The following is a 14,356-nucleotide window of genomic DNA, read 5'->3' as shown; positions in this document are numbered from 1 at the left end:
TCTTACATAGGGCTTTTCATCAGTAGCGCTCAAAGCACTTGACAAAGGAGGACAGTATCCTTGTACCCATTTCCCAGATGGGTGGGACTGAAGCACAGAGCAGGGAAGTAATGTGCTCAAGCCAGTGCCAGGGCTAGAATTCAAGTCTTTGGTATGCCAGTTCAGTGCTCAATCAACTAGACTACATTGCCTCCCTGTTTGTGGATGAAGCTCCAGTGATACAGGTTACTGCACCGATCCCTTTAGTAGGCAGCTGTCTCTTGAACCATTTGGCTCTATAACACTGACAGTGACACCTGCCCTTTCTGCAGCACCACCTTGTCATTGTCCTGGACCCATTCATAGTCTATCTGATTAATCTTTCTCTGAGTTCTATTTCCTCCTAAAGCTCCATAGTGTGGAGCCCAGGGAACAATACACTCAAAACCTAATTCACCTGAAATGAAGCAAAAGAAATATTTCCTGGTCATTGCCACAATATAGATTAAAGAGAGAAAAAAAGAATACTTAGATAATACACACCTGAGCCAGGTGCTGTGAAAATCCCTGTCACCCTAGCCCTAAAGTTGGAGTTACATAATGTTGTAGCGCTTACCTGGATCCACCTGTTGTGGAAACCTATTTACTCTAACAGCCTCTCAGATGGGCAGTTCTGCTGGGAATAACACTTCTCCTGTGAGAACAGGCTTTCAGATGAAAAACCAGCACAGTCATAGCACCTCTCTTGTCTTTGATGTTGCAGACTGTGTTACGAATTATGATCCACATTAGTGTTTGATTAAGACTTCCCTTCCTTTGAAGCCAGGGACGATTTACAACCAGGTGTTGGTTCATTAATACTGGATCAAAGCACCTATTAGCTTTTGGATTAAACATCCTCCCATTTAGGAATAATCACACTTCTAATTTCGTCTCTCTTGGTATTGGTTTAGAATGAACCCATGTCTGTATCTGACAAGATCTGACCCTGCCCACCTGGACAAACAACTTCTCCTATATGATTCCATTTGCTCATGCACGAGGAATCTCTCCTCATTCACTCTCCTGTTAATTATTGTCTCTAGTTGCAGGCTGTGGGTGTCTGTCTTGTCTGTAAGCTCTTTGGGGCAGGGCATGTGTTTTACTCTATGTTCGTCTGTTTTATTGCACAATCTCCATTATCATCATCATTAATAATAACCCTTAACTAATGTCCTTGGCTAGTAACCCCTGGCCAATTAGCTGTCACTTGATCAAAGACAATGGTGTTACACTAGGTAGTGGTGAATTAGTCCGTCTCTTTGTCTGGCTAAAGACTGTCTCTGTCACCTTCTATGGAGCAGACGTCACGCGTGTCAGTTACAGAGTCATGCTAAGAGTTCAGCCAGGTATCTAACAGCTTAGTGGAGCAGTGGTGGGGTCCAGCAGGTAGGGGTCTGGCCAGTGAGTCAGGAGGCTCAGGTTCTAGGCCTAGTTCTGCCCCTGACTTGCTGTATCTCCTTAGGCAGGTCTCTTCACTGCTATATCACTAGTGTGATTTTTCCCCCTGCCTTTGGCAAGTGCTTAGGGAGCTGAGCACCCTGTTACCACGTGTGCTGTCTGACAGTCAGAACGAATGGTAAAAATCATAAAGCCCAAATACAACACGGAGGAGAAAACTGGGCAAGTTCCTTCTGACCTGACATGTACTTTCTGTGCCTGAAAAGGCTGATGGGTATGGGTGTGTGCTACACATCCTGGCATATCTTTGGTACCCTAAAGAGAGAGAACTAAGTGACCCTGATTTTGCCCTTCTGGAGTTCTTGCAGTGCTTTTCAAACAGGAGTGAAATCAGGCTCTGATTGTACTGATACACAGCGAGAGATTTGCTCAGGTCACGCAGTGAGTCAGTGGCAGAGATAGAGATGGAAGCCATGAAGCCTGACTCCCAGACTCATGTTCTAGCCACTGCAAACACTCCCTCCACCTCCCACAGGAATTATGTGGCTAGCACCCAGGAATGGAAGCCAGGAAATATGGGATCTCTTCCTGGTCCTGCTGATGGATAACTGTGCATAGGCACCAACTCTGTGGGTGCTCCAGCCCTGGAGCACCCATGGGGAAAAATTAGTGGGTGCTCTGCACCCGCCGGCAGCCAAGCTCCCCTCACCCCCTGCCCCACCTCCTCCTGTTCCCCTGAGTATGCCGTGTCCCCACTCCTTCGCCTGCCTCCCAGCTGTTTGGCAGTGTTAACAAGCTCCAGGAAGGAGGAGGAGGGGTGGAACGTGGTGTGCTCAGGGGAGGAGGCAGGGAAGAGGCAGGGCAGGGGTGGGGATTTGGGGAAGGAGTTGGAATATTGGCAGGGAGGGGGCAGAGTTGGGGTGGGGACTTTAGGGAAGGGGTTGGAATGGGGGTGGGGAAGGGGTGGGAAGAGGCAGGGCAGGGGCTGGGCCTCATGGAAGGGGTGGAGTGGGGATGGGGTCGAGGCAGAGGCAGGGTCAAGCACCCATGTGAAAGAGGGAAGTCGGCACCTATGTAACTGTGGACCCTTGTGGGAGTCACGCTGATCTCTTTGTGTTTCAGTTTGCCCACTTGGAAAATGAGGATAATGGTCCTGACCTAGCTCACAGGGGTGATGTTTGTAAAGTGCTTTGAGATCCTCTGAGGGAAGGTTAGGGAAGGTACAGCACCTAGCCCAACAGTTCTGGGCCCTCTGGATGTTACTGCAATAGAAATAATAAAGGTCCTATATAAATGCCGAGCATTATTCTTATGTATTTATTATGAGGAAATGCTGCACTCATTGAGTTAACAGCTTTTCCCTGGTCCATGTGCCTAGCAGCTCATTAATTGCTATGACTGTCAATCTGTGCTCTCTGCATCTGAGAGGTTAACAAGTTAGAGCATCTGTTCCCTACCGCCTTCTCCCCCACCACTGCACAGCTTGCAGAGCAGCTGAAGCTCTCTGACCCATTGCTACTGGAAAGACCTGAGCAGGAACAGAACCTGGAACCCGACTGGCTCATCCAGCTCCGAGCCCGAGGCCAGCAATGGGAGGTGAGAATGATGGGATTTGGAGTGGCTCTTTCCATCATGTTTCATGATTGCCAGTCCTCTGGGGGTGGGCAAAACAGGATGTGCTGTGCGACCAGTCCCTATGGTGTGGTCAGTCTGCAGGTGCATCCTTCCCCTGCATAGTAAGTCCTAGAAACGTGTTTAGAAAGGCACTAAGGTCCCAAGGGGATTTCTTTCCTGGGTTCTGGAAGGCTTCTTCCTTCCCCTTCTTTCTTGGAAAGCACACTGTTGATACTGTGCAGAGCTCGTGATGGCTAACATCACAGGCCCTCTCCTGTTGGACCGTAAGGTCTCCGTGGAAGTGGGAGGGAACGTATCACCCAGAACTCATAGCAGTCTCCGGGCTAGGCACTAGAGAGTCAAAGAGCTTCTTGCTGGGTAAGACGCACCTTTCCCTGTCTTGTTTTCAGGAAAGTGATTAGAAGATGAGAAGGTTGTTGTGCAAAGAGTTCCTCTTTGTGTGTGAGGGATGTTGCAGGTGGTTTCATCTCCATATGCTTAGAGACACATCTTTCTCTCCAGTTCCCGTACCCTGCGTATACGCTCCTGGGCGGTTTAATTTCCCATGAACATGTTCCCTTAAAATGTAGTGTCTGTCTCCATGTTTTGTCTCTTTTTCCCCTCCCTGTGGCTCCCCATCCTTCCCTTCCAAAAAGGACAATGGTCATATCCTGATCTCATCTACCATGGTGGAAATTAGCAGTAACTCCACTAAAGTGAATCAGGCCCAATAGCTGTATTCTGAACAGCTCCAGCCTTCCCAAAGAGGGAGTCGTTAACCGTGTCCTTGCGCCTGGTTCACCCTCTGGACTGTAGGATCCAAGTGATAGCTGTTGAATTGAGTGGAGTTGTTCACTTGCCATAGCAAGAGAACAGAGCCCCAGGATTCAGTGCGCCTCCTTGCTCACCCTCTCCTTGGGATGAATGAGAAGCAGGTCTGGGGTGGGTGGCGTGGTGAATGTATCTCCAACGTGGTCTCTGGAGCTGACTGGAAGCTGGAGAATGGAAGGAGCAGCAACAAGGTAGAGATCGCTATCCATGATGTGGCTGTGATTCACCAGGAGCCCGCGTGGCGTTCACTCTGGTGACAATTATGTCTTGATTACTGGTGCCTTGGAGACAATTCTTCTGGGCATCCCACTTTCTAGTTTTCCCTTTATTTTGTAACATTCACTTTTCAAATCCTTTCAGAAGGAAGGAGACCTCCCCAACTTGGCATCCGCTCAGCCAGCGCTCTCCAGAGCCAGCGGATCCACAGCAGGTAACAAAAGGAATGAACACGTTGGCCCAGATCCTCAAATATATTTAGGCACCTAAATACCAAAGGAAGTTAGGTGTTTACATACCTTAGAGGATCTGGGCCGCTCTGGGTAGAGATAGAGGGGTTCTCCAGATGTGGAGCATGCCCAGATATGGGAGACCAGTTGGAACAGACTGGAAACTGCCTCCCTGACCCTCTGCGTCGCTCTCCCAGGATAGCAAAGACTCTGAGTCTTGCTGGGCATCTCTTCAACACACTCTCGAAGTGGACCATGCATTGCCACCTCCCCACAAACGGTGTTAGGTGGGGGGCCTCAGTCGAGCTCCAGGAGTGTGATCCTGTCTATGCTTGGCCAGGGATCTACAGGGTTGGGTCTGGGTGCCCTGTGGATCAGTGACTTTGATGACATTGCTCAGCCCTGGCCTGCTGCACCTCCCCATGGAGCTGAGGGAGGGTGGAGATTAACAGCGGCAGCTGGGACATTGTGGAGCTTTTGGTGAGTTTTGTTCCCTTCCCAGTGTGTAGGTAGGAGGGGAACAGGAGGCCATGGGACCCTCAGAATTTCTGAAGTCTTCCTCTTCTTCTCACCCCTCTCAGTTGGCTCTGCCTCCGTCATGGCCCCATTCTAAGGGGTTCTTGCACCCGGAGGCATATTGCCCCTCTCGTCTTTCACCACCACCCTCTCCCCACCAAGGAGGTAAAAGCTCTTCTGTGTTGGTTGACCTGTACCAATGCCCCACGCCTTAACCGCTCTTATTCCTGTGGGGTCTTTTCTTGATGTCCATGTACAATGACACTGAAGGGAATTCTGTTACCCTGAGTCATTCAAAAAAACTGTAAATATCCTGAGTAAATTCCTGGGATCTGTTTTCCAGACAGAGATCTCCGTCATGAGTTTGCACAAAACCCAGGCTACCAGCACAACCTAGAGCACCAGCTGTATAACCCCCCTGCTCCTGAGATGACAGGCCAGTACCAGCCAGGTCTACAGGAGAACATGTCCTTCCCGCCTGGTGCATATTCCAGGGTGGAGGGGTCAGAGCAGACCATAGCTTCTGTGCCACCTGATGCCATGCAAGAGAATCGGCCCACAGAGGTCAGCCTTGGGGCAAACCTCTCTCTAGGAGGAATTTCAAATGACCATTCCCCACAGGTCTACCAGCCACCAGGTAAGCTTGCCTGAGCTGTGCTGCAGGCCATCTGTGATGATTCTTGGGAGGAGGGTTGGGAAAATGTGTTTTGGGCGGGGGGAGAGCAGGACACATACATACTGGACACTTCAGATGAGAGATGGAACTGGAGTGTTCGGCTCCTGAACTTTGGGAAGTTCAGGCACAGATCTCAGCGCTGGGGTTTCTCTCCATTCCAGGGAATAGGTGGGCTGGAGGTGGGTCTAAACCACCACTTTGTTCTGACTGGTTTTTCTGTGAAGGCTCCCGCACATGCCTGTGGCGGTGGGTTTTCTTTCTGGAAGCATGGCATGTCGGCAGAGAGTTCCCATGTTTCCTCTCTGCTGAGACATTTATCTGCATGAATGATGCTCACGAATGATGCTGCACGAATGATGCTTTTGCTTCACCTCGGTCCCATTTTAATAGGATTCCCGCTCTAGCATTAGGGCAAACATGGTTTGCATTTTAACCTGGTGCCTCCTGCGCACAGAGCATTTCACCCTGGATTTGCTGTCTTGGGACTGTGTCTTATCCAGCAGAGAGAAGACCAGTGCTCCAAGGGTACGTCTACACATGGAGCTGTGGGGGTGATTCCCAGCTCCAGGATACATCCCCGTGCTAGTTTGGCTCGAGCTAGCACACTGAAAGTAGAGCATAGCCAGGGCAGTGGGAGAGGCAGGAGGGGCTAGCCACCCCAAGTATGTACTTGGCCAAGACACTAGCTCATGCTCAGGGTGGCAAGCCTCTTCTGCTCCTCCTGCTGCCATGGCTACACACTATTTTTAGCATGTGCCGTAGATGTACCTGAAGTGTCTGCAGCTCCTAGTGCAGAGGTGGGCAAACTACGGCCCGTGGGCCACACCCAGCCTGCGGGACCCTCCTGCCCGACCCCTGAGCTCCTAGCCTGGGAGGCTACCCCCGGCCCCTCCCCTGCTATTCCCCCTCCCCCGCCGCCTCAGCTCACTGCGCTGCCAGCGCAATGCTCTGGGCGGTGGGGCTGCGTGCTCTTGCCAGGCAGCGCAGCTACAGAGCCACAGCCTGACCCGGTTCTCTGTGCTGTGGCGTGGCTGGCGTGGTCAGGGAGCATGGGTGTTGATAGGGGTTGGAGTGATCAGAGGGCGGGGAACAGGGGGGTTGAATGGGGGCAGGGGACTGGGGGGGCAGTCAGGAAGGAGGTGGGGGTTAGATGGGACGGCGGGGGGGGCAGTCAGAGGCAGGGGTTCCAGGGGCAGCCAGGGAGAAGGGGTGGTTGGATGGGGCAGGAGTCCTGGGGCACAGTCAGGAAGGAGTGGGGTTGGGTGGGGTGGTGGGGGCAGTCAGGGGCGGGGGTCCAGGTGTGGTCAGGGGACATGGAAGGGTGGATGGGGCAGAGGTCCCGGGGGCATCAGGGGACAGGGAATGGGAGGGGGTTGGATAGGGCAGGAATCCTGGGGGGGCCATCAGGGGGTGAGAAGCGGGGGGGGTCGGATGGGGGCGGGGGCCAGGCCACACCTGGCTGTTTGGGGAGGCACAGCCTAACCGGCCCTCCATACAGTTTCAGAACCCCGAAGTGGCCCTCAGGCCAAAAAGTTTGCCCACCCCTGTGCTAGTGTGTAGTGTTGAGGTTGAGCAGGAAGCTGAAGCTCTGAGAGGCCTCACTTCTATGCTGCACAGTAGATGGAGGGACGCATGCAGGTTAGACAGGGTGACATTTTGCCCTCCCTGACACCTGCCCAATCTCGTTGCCTTCATTCCTGGGTTGAGCAAGTCCTCTCCCTGCTCGGCACAAGTGCCAACAGTCCAAGGCCGATCTTGAGTTGGCATTTTGGGGCCACCAGGAAAAGGCGCCTGACCCTGTGCATTGGGGTTGCCGAGGGGGAGTGTGACAGGAGTATAACAGACTGTCACAAGGGTGGTTGTGCTAGTGCCAGAGGAGGGGACCAGCACCTAGCCCTGCCAATGCTCAGGGAAGAATAAACAGGAGGAGAAGCAGATTTTGGTGCCCAGCTGCAATGGACTCTGGTTGTACCTCTGGCTTCACAAAGAGAGTGACTGTGTGTGCCTAGATTGATTGGGCCTGTTCCTCCAATGGCAGCATCTCACTGTTAAGCAGCCAGTTGGGTCGGTACCATGATACCACACCAATGATTGCATTAAAATTGCCCCCGCTGGACAAGACAGGAGTTTCACGTAAGGAGCATGCGCCCCCCCCCCCCCCAGGCTGAATCCTGAGTTGCGTCATTCTCTCTACTCTTTAGGGAGTGCTGTGAGGCTTCAAGGACACTCCCGGCCCTTTGGGGTTCAGAAGAACGTTCTGGAACAGCAGGTGAGAACAGGGGCAGCCAGGTGCCACGATGCACAGGATGTGGTCAGACAAACCCTGTTCTCCTCCCTGCCACCCAAGTGTGACCCCTCCCCAACCTCGCCGTCCCAGCTGCCCGCTAGCACTCACCCCATGGGCCTATTGGCCCATGCTATCTACTGCCTCTTGCTGCCACCCCTTCCCTGAACCTAGCTTCAGCTGCCAACACGGCCTTCCTCCCCCAACTGTGTCATGGCTCTGGCACCGTAACCCTCCTCAAACCCTGGGGCTGAGGTACTTCCCAGCCATCAACCCGTAGGAGATAGCTTGTTTCCACAGGGCTAGTGCTGCACACTGGGTTCAACCCCTTGCTTTGGTCACCCGTCAGATGAGATTGGTGCTCTCAGTCTGATCCCTAATGTTTCTTTCACCCGTGGTGTTAATTGGAACTGAAGAGCACGGCCCAAATTCTCTCCCCGTGTCTTGGGCTGCTCATGTGAGGCAAGGTGCTGGCTTCTGCCTCTCACCAGCCAGCTGAGAATTCCTCTAGTGCAGGGGAGCTGATGGAAAATATCCCTGTACCCCAGATCCTTGGTGTAGGGGGCATGCTGTGGAGGTGGGGCAGTATATGCCTGTGCGACACCAGTTCATGACTGGCATATGCTTCCATAGGGACCTCAGCCAGCTGGCATGAGACAGAGCAGCCCCTAAGCTCCTCCAACTTAAGTTGATAGGCTGGGGCTGCTGTAGATGCACCATGAGAATCAGGGAGGCATAAACTCCCTGACAGAATCCTCTCTCCTGCTCTGAGATCTGCTTGGCTCAGGAGAGAATCTGGCCTCAGACCTTTCTGCAGGGCCTGGAATAAAAGGGATTGTAAAGGAGGCTGTGTCCTGGTGGGATGAATGCTGCCACCTCTTGGAATGGCTGACGGGTAGTTCTTTACAGCCCCACCCGCCCAGTTTCCCTTGCTCCTCTCTAATGGCACTGATGCCCTTTATCTCTGGTACCAGAGTGTGTTGAATGCCAGGGGCCGAACAGTCTCAGAGAGCTCCACCATCTCCATGGAGGAGGACGCCTTGCGACCCCCAGAAGACACAGGCGAGGGAGTTGCCGTAGAGCGGCCATCGACGGAAGGGGCCGAGCGAGAAGAGGCAAAGGTGAGGGAGGGTACTGTGCTGCTTTCAAAGCCATGCCCCCAGCCTGATTCCCCACTTACATCAGCAGGGCTGCAAGGTGGTTACTCCTGATCTGCACCTCAGGGACAGCAGAATCAGGCCTCATGTGCCCTCTCATTTGGAGGCATCACCAACTTCTCACTCACCTCCTGGCCAGCCTTTCGCTGCCCGTATGGCTGGGAGTGCTGCAGTCAGTGCACCCAGGTAGAACGGGCTCCCCCTGGTCCCTGCTGTCTCCAGGCTGATATGCTGACCCCTGCTCTTCTGTCCCCTCCAGCAATGGGGTGGGGGTGGTTCTGAGGTCCTCAGCCCTGCTCTCTGTCCTTGCCGCACAGTGATGTAAGGATGGGTTTCCTCTCCTCTCCCATCACAGCAGTGAGAAAGGGCTGGGTTGCCCTGAACGCTGTCTTTCAACCCCCAAGAAAGCTGCGGGGGTTGGGAGGGGGTGAGGCTGCATTCCACAATGACCTTCCCTCTCCACCCACCGCCTCTAAGTTTTCATGTGGTGGTGTCTTTAATATATCGCTGTTATTTAAATGACTCCAGCCCCAATAAGAACCTGTGTTTCCCAGGGCTCAGGGTTTGGCTGGTTCAGCTGGTTTCGATCAAAGCCCTCGAAGGAGGTGACACCTTCCAGAGATGTGTCCGGCCCTGCCCCAGTCTCTGCTGCACTGGGGTCCCAGGTAACAAGAGTTTGCACGCTGCCTGGACTATTGCTCCCCATCACCTCCCTGACTCTCCCTTTCATGATCAAGTTTGCTTTTGCCAGTGTCCTCCCGCTTCTGGTGTAACGTCCCTGGCCTCACACCATGCACACCTCCATGCCAAGGCTGAATGGCCCAGAGCTCATTGTTGGGCAGAGGTAGTCCTGTGACCCTTGCTGTGGCAGGAGACTAAGCCCTTGGTGCATGCATGTTCTCAAGCAGCTAACTGGTGCCAAACACCCTGTAAAGGGAACCATGGTGCATGGAGACACCCCAGTGGACAGACGGCCCAGAGGATAGTTAACACTGGGTACAGTTAAGTGAACAGGAACGACTGGTGATATCCTGACCCTATTGAAGCCAATAGGAGTTTTGCCATTGACTTCAACGGAGCTAGGATTTCACCCCTTATCTTTATCTTCATCCATCCTTCACTAGTTTGTCTCTCCATCTCAAGGGCACCACTCCGCTGTCCCCACTGCCAAGGTTTTCACTACAACCATGTGTTCTTTACATGCCACTGTACTTGGGGATTTATTATCAGTGGGACAGAAACTGACAACTTGAGGTCTCCGTCCTGAAGCAAATTCTCATTACTAATAATTGTATATTTATAAAGTAACTTTGATCCAGAAGGCTCTCCAAAAGCTCTGCAAACTCCGTGGGGGTCAGTTGGCCTCTGCTGAAGGGAAAAGCAACAGCTGATAGCAGCAAATGGCAACACTTCCACAGTTTTTAGTAGCTGAAGTGAAGAATAAATTCCCCCGTTGGAATTGCAGGAGAAATGGTAGACAGGTAGAGTGCCATTCCCCCAGATCCTGGTCACATTCTCCCATGGATGTGTATGCATATATACATGTACCCGCCTCTGACAGTGGCCAGTACCAGATGGTTCAGAAGATGCAAGAAACCGTGCAGCAGGAAGATGTGGGGTGACCTGCCCCCTGTGAAGGTCTCAGCCTCATCTCAGAAGTTAGAGATAAGTTTAAACCCTGAAGCATGAGGTTTTAGCTCCCTCCCAATATTCTTTTTGTGACCTCTCTCTAAATAACCACGGGGCATCAGGAACTCATTGTTACTTCCCATCCCATAGATGGCACCTTCTGCCCCATATCACCCCCTAGCACCACACTGGGGCATTGGTTCCATTCTAATGCAGAGAGAAGTGTGCTGTTTATTGAGCTATCTCCAGCAGACTGGGCTCCACCCTGCTTAGCTTATGAGCGCTGACAGGCTCACAGGGCATCGAGGGCAAGATGATGTGGCTAAAATGATTAGCAGTGGGGTTAACCTGTCCCTGTAGCAGCTGCCCCGCAGTTTGAGATAGGGATGATGTGGTCACCTGCCTAGCCTTGTGTCTGAACTCCCTGGGTTTTGTATGATCAAGGAGTCTTTTGGCTTGGCGGTGCTTCCTGGGATGTAGCGAAGCAGAGCATAATGAATCTGCTCTAGGAACAAGCTGGTCTCTGGGGTTTGAGCACAGAGCTGCTCTTGCTTTCTTCTCTGAGAAGGTTTCTTCCCTCAGAATCGGTGTGTGTTTTTCTTTCAGCAGGAGAAGGATGCACCAGCCCCACTTCCCTCTCCCCCTCCTCCAGCCACCGGAGCAAGCTCTTCATCATCTCACCCTCCTCGCCTGCTTCCGGCTTCCCCCAGCCCTCTCTCCAGAAGCTCAGGTAAATACAGGAGAGGCCATGAGTGCTGTCCTTTTTTGGAAGCAGGCCCATGTTGTTGCTAAGGTTGTTTTGGTCACACAATCCTGGAATGAACCAAACGTTTAGAAATCTCTTTCTTGTTTCCGCAGCTATGAATGAAGCTAAAGGCTTGCAGGACCCCGATGGCAGGGAATCAGCAGCCCTTCCCAGGGCTGGAGGCCAGGTGAGGGCAGGCTCTGTGAGTGTGGGGTCATTCTTGTTCTTTCTATTTCTTGTTTTGGTGGGAGGATCTTTAGTGTGTGTGGGGGGAACAGGAAGGGGGAAGATAGGTCAGATGGCTCCTTTGTTTGTGGTTTGCTGTGCCAGAGAAAACAGAGACCATCTTCTGCCAGCCCTGTCCATCTCCCCCACCCTGTGACCTAGGATGTTCCTTTGGCTTCTCCAAACCCCAAAGCAGGGACCAGCTGTTATTTTTCCCTCTGTTTCCTCTTTCAGGATGACTCAGGTGGTCCTCTCTCTGGTCCTGGTGGTCTCCTTCTTGCCCCTAGTAGAGGGCAGGTCCCACTCTTCAATCCTGCTCAGGTTCCTCAGGTACGGAGGCTCCTCCTGGCTTATAACCACACAGGGCACCTTGGCTAGTGGGCCCGCAACACAGGGGCTCCCTGACTTAGGAGGGATGCCAGGATCCTCACGAAGATAAAGTCAGACCCATCCAGTCTCTGATGGGAGAGGCATGGATGCTCCCTTTTGTCTGTCTCCCAGCTGGCAGAGAGAGAGCACAGCTGATGCCTCCAGAGATGTGGGAGAGATGTCCTTGTAGCCCTCTCAGTTGCAGACTTAGGGCCAGCTTCTCTGCTATTGTTGAGATCCACCGTGCATAGTGGAGGTGGGTGGAGTCATCAGGGAGCTGGTTACGGTCCCCTGATTCTCTGCCCGGCCTCAACCTTGGTGTGGATTAGAGAAAGGACCATCTGGCACCTGAAGGCAGGTGTTTTGGCTGTGCCTTCTCCTTGTCTGCTGTGGGGAAGGGGGGAGCAGGAGCACATTCTTCTCAATTGACTAATTTCCAGAGAGCCTAGTCCAGAGAACCTAGGGGGTGCTGCAGACCAAGACTAAGTGTGTGTCTACATTGCAAAAAAATACCCTGTGGCAGCAAGTCTCAGGGCCCAGGTCAGCTGACTTGGACTCAAGCTATGGGACTAAAAATAGCAGTGTAGACATTCGGGCTCGGGCTGGAGCCCAGCCTAGGCTCCAGCCCGAACCCGAATGTCTACACTGCTATTTTTAGCCCTATGAGCCCAAGTCAGTTGACCTGGGTTACTGAGGTATGGTGAGAATGCTAGAGTAGGAAGGGGCAGCAGGCCAGGAGCTGCCTGTGGGGCAGGGCACTACGATGGTCCTGTCAGTGCTGCCCATCCCTCACACTCATGAGCATTCGCTCCAGACAAACAGAACTGGGCCGGCCCCAACCTGTGTCTGACTCGCTGACTGGAGAAGCTCTTATCTTGCCTGCCAGAATATTGTGGGCTCCTTCCATTTTTGGTCAGCCCCACAACTAGTCTGTTACTTAGAGTATTTCTATCCTTCACAGCTCTCCACTGCTGCCTCCCTTGGACTTGGCCAACCTAAGCGGCTCTCACAGCGGCGCTACCCAGCCCAGCCATGACAAGGAAACCCTGGCCTGTCTACCAAGTTTCCTGTGGAGCAGAGGCTGCAAGAGTCCTTGCCATGGGGACAGAAACAGACTATTCATTTGTACTCAGCCCCTGCCCTTTTCCTCTTTCCCCTTGGAATGCTGCCAGTACACCTCCCCTTGCAAAGGGCATCAATGTTAAGGCTGGGGAGAGGTGGATTTGCTCCTTTCTGAGACTGGGTATCCATCATTTGGCCAAGTGTCCAGTCAGCGATGATTGGCTAGTGGAAGGAGGTTTCAGGGATATTCCTGTAAGGGGAAAGGTATATTGAGGCTGGATTTCAGAAGAAACAGCCTATCAGTGACGTCTCCTAGTCTGGGGAATTCTCTCCCAAGGACCATGCTGGAGTCCTCATCTCTTCACTCACTGGAGTCTGGAATGGCCAAAGCACTGTTGTATATATTGCAGGGAACAATCCCACAGTGGCCAGGGGTGGGACCCAGGGAATGGCTTTAAACTGCAGATCTCTTCCATCAGACATGTGATAGCAATGGTAACATGAGCAAATGTGTGGCCATTTGACTGGCTGCCATGCAGGGCATCAGGTGCAGATTGCATGTTTGCTCCCAGGCTGGGGAGAGCCAGGAGTTCTGTGAAGACAGTACATACAGCTCTGGGTGGGAGCAAGCTCATGGCATTTAAATGCCTCCTCAGGCCAACCGGAGGAGTAAGGTTAATTGTCTCTGGAGGGCCATCGATCATAACAAAGCCAGTGGAGACTGAGAGTGCATCCTCCCCACAAAACATCTGCCATGGGAATGGTTCAGGGGTAGCCAGAGACTGCAGTGCCTTCACATTTGTATAAGATTCCTGACGATAAAGGACATATTTGTATGGTCTCTAATAGCACCTGCGCTGCCTTTGTATTTAATGTTTTTGGAAATAAAGTCAAAATGCGTTTACTGCCCTGCTCCCTGGTCTTCTACATGTTAGGTAAACTCAACATGGATCAAACCTATGCTATCACTTAGGCCTCTGATATTAACCTCTGGAGGGGATGAACCTGAATTAAGTGGCTGGTTGTCATGGAAACCTGTTTTAAAGAATAAAAATATTGTGGTCCAAATTCCTCATTGATGAAACTCCATTGACCTCAGTGAAGTTATCCCCAGGATGAATTTGGCCCAATATCTATTTTTATACAGTCTCTGTTGCTCACTGCAGAGAGCTGTGGGCCCATGTGTTTGGATAATTTTTGGAATTTCCTGGCCCTCCTGTCAAGAGATACAACTCAGCTGTTATTTAACAGCAACCACCTAAAAACCCTACACTTTGCACTAGTGACCCTGCAATGACCTGGTTAGTGCTGTGGGATATTGCTTTATAAGGACTTCTCAGTGAAAGCAAGGCACCGAAACCATTTAGCATGTGTCACTGTAAA

General features: G+C 52.3%; 1 protein-coding gene across 1 annotated transcript in view; it reads left to right on the top strand.

Annotated features, from left to right (window-relative positions):
- Positions 1-13,936, top strand: part of LOC120370444 (protein transport protein Sec16B-like) — a 47,075-nt gene extending 33,139 nt beyond the window's left edge. Inside the window, exons 17-26 of the mRNA XM_039485158.1 lie at positions 2,902-3,015; positions 4,225-4,294; positions 5,170-5,463; positions 7,704-7,771; positions 8,761-8,907; positions 9,498-9,608; positions 11,182-11,302; positions 11,431-11,504; positions 11,777-11,872; positions 12,873-13,936. Coding sequence (XP_039341092.1) covers positions 2,902-3,015; positions 4,225-4,294; positions 5,170-5,463; positions 7,704-7,771; positions 8,761-8,907; positions 9,498-9,608; positions 11,182-11,302; positions 11,431-11,504; positions 11,777-11,872; positions 12,873-12,947 — 1,170 coding nt within the window. The 3' untranslated portion in view covers positions 12,948-13,936. The remainder of the gene's footprint in view (positions 1-2,901; positions 3,016-4,224; positions 4,295-5,169; positions 5,464-7,703; positions 7,772-8,760; positions 8,908-9,497; positions 9,609-11,181; positions 11,303-11,430; positions 11,505-11,776; positions 11,873-12,872) is intronic.
- Positions 13,937-14,356: the final 420 nt, after the last annotated feature.

The sequence above is a fragment of the Mauremys reevesii genome, linkage group 8, assembly GCF_016161935.1.
Source record: "Mauremys reevesii isolate NIE-2019 linkage group 8, ASM1616193v1, whole genome shotgun sequence".
Taxonomy (NCBI): Eukaryota; Metazoa; Chordata; order Testudines; family Geoemydidae; genus Mauremys; species Mauremys reevesii.
The sequence above is the reverse complement of the archived record's forward strand: the minus strand, read 5'-3'. Positions and strand labels throughout refer to the sequence as shown.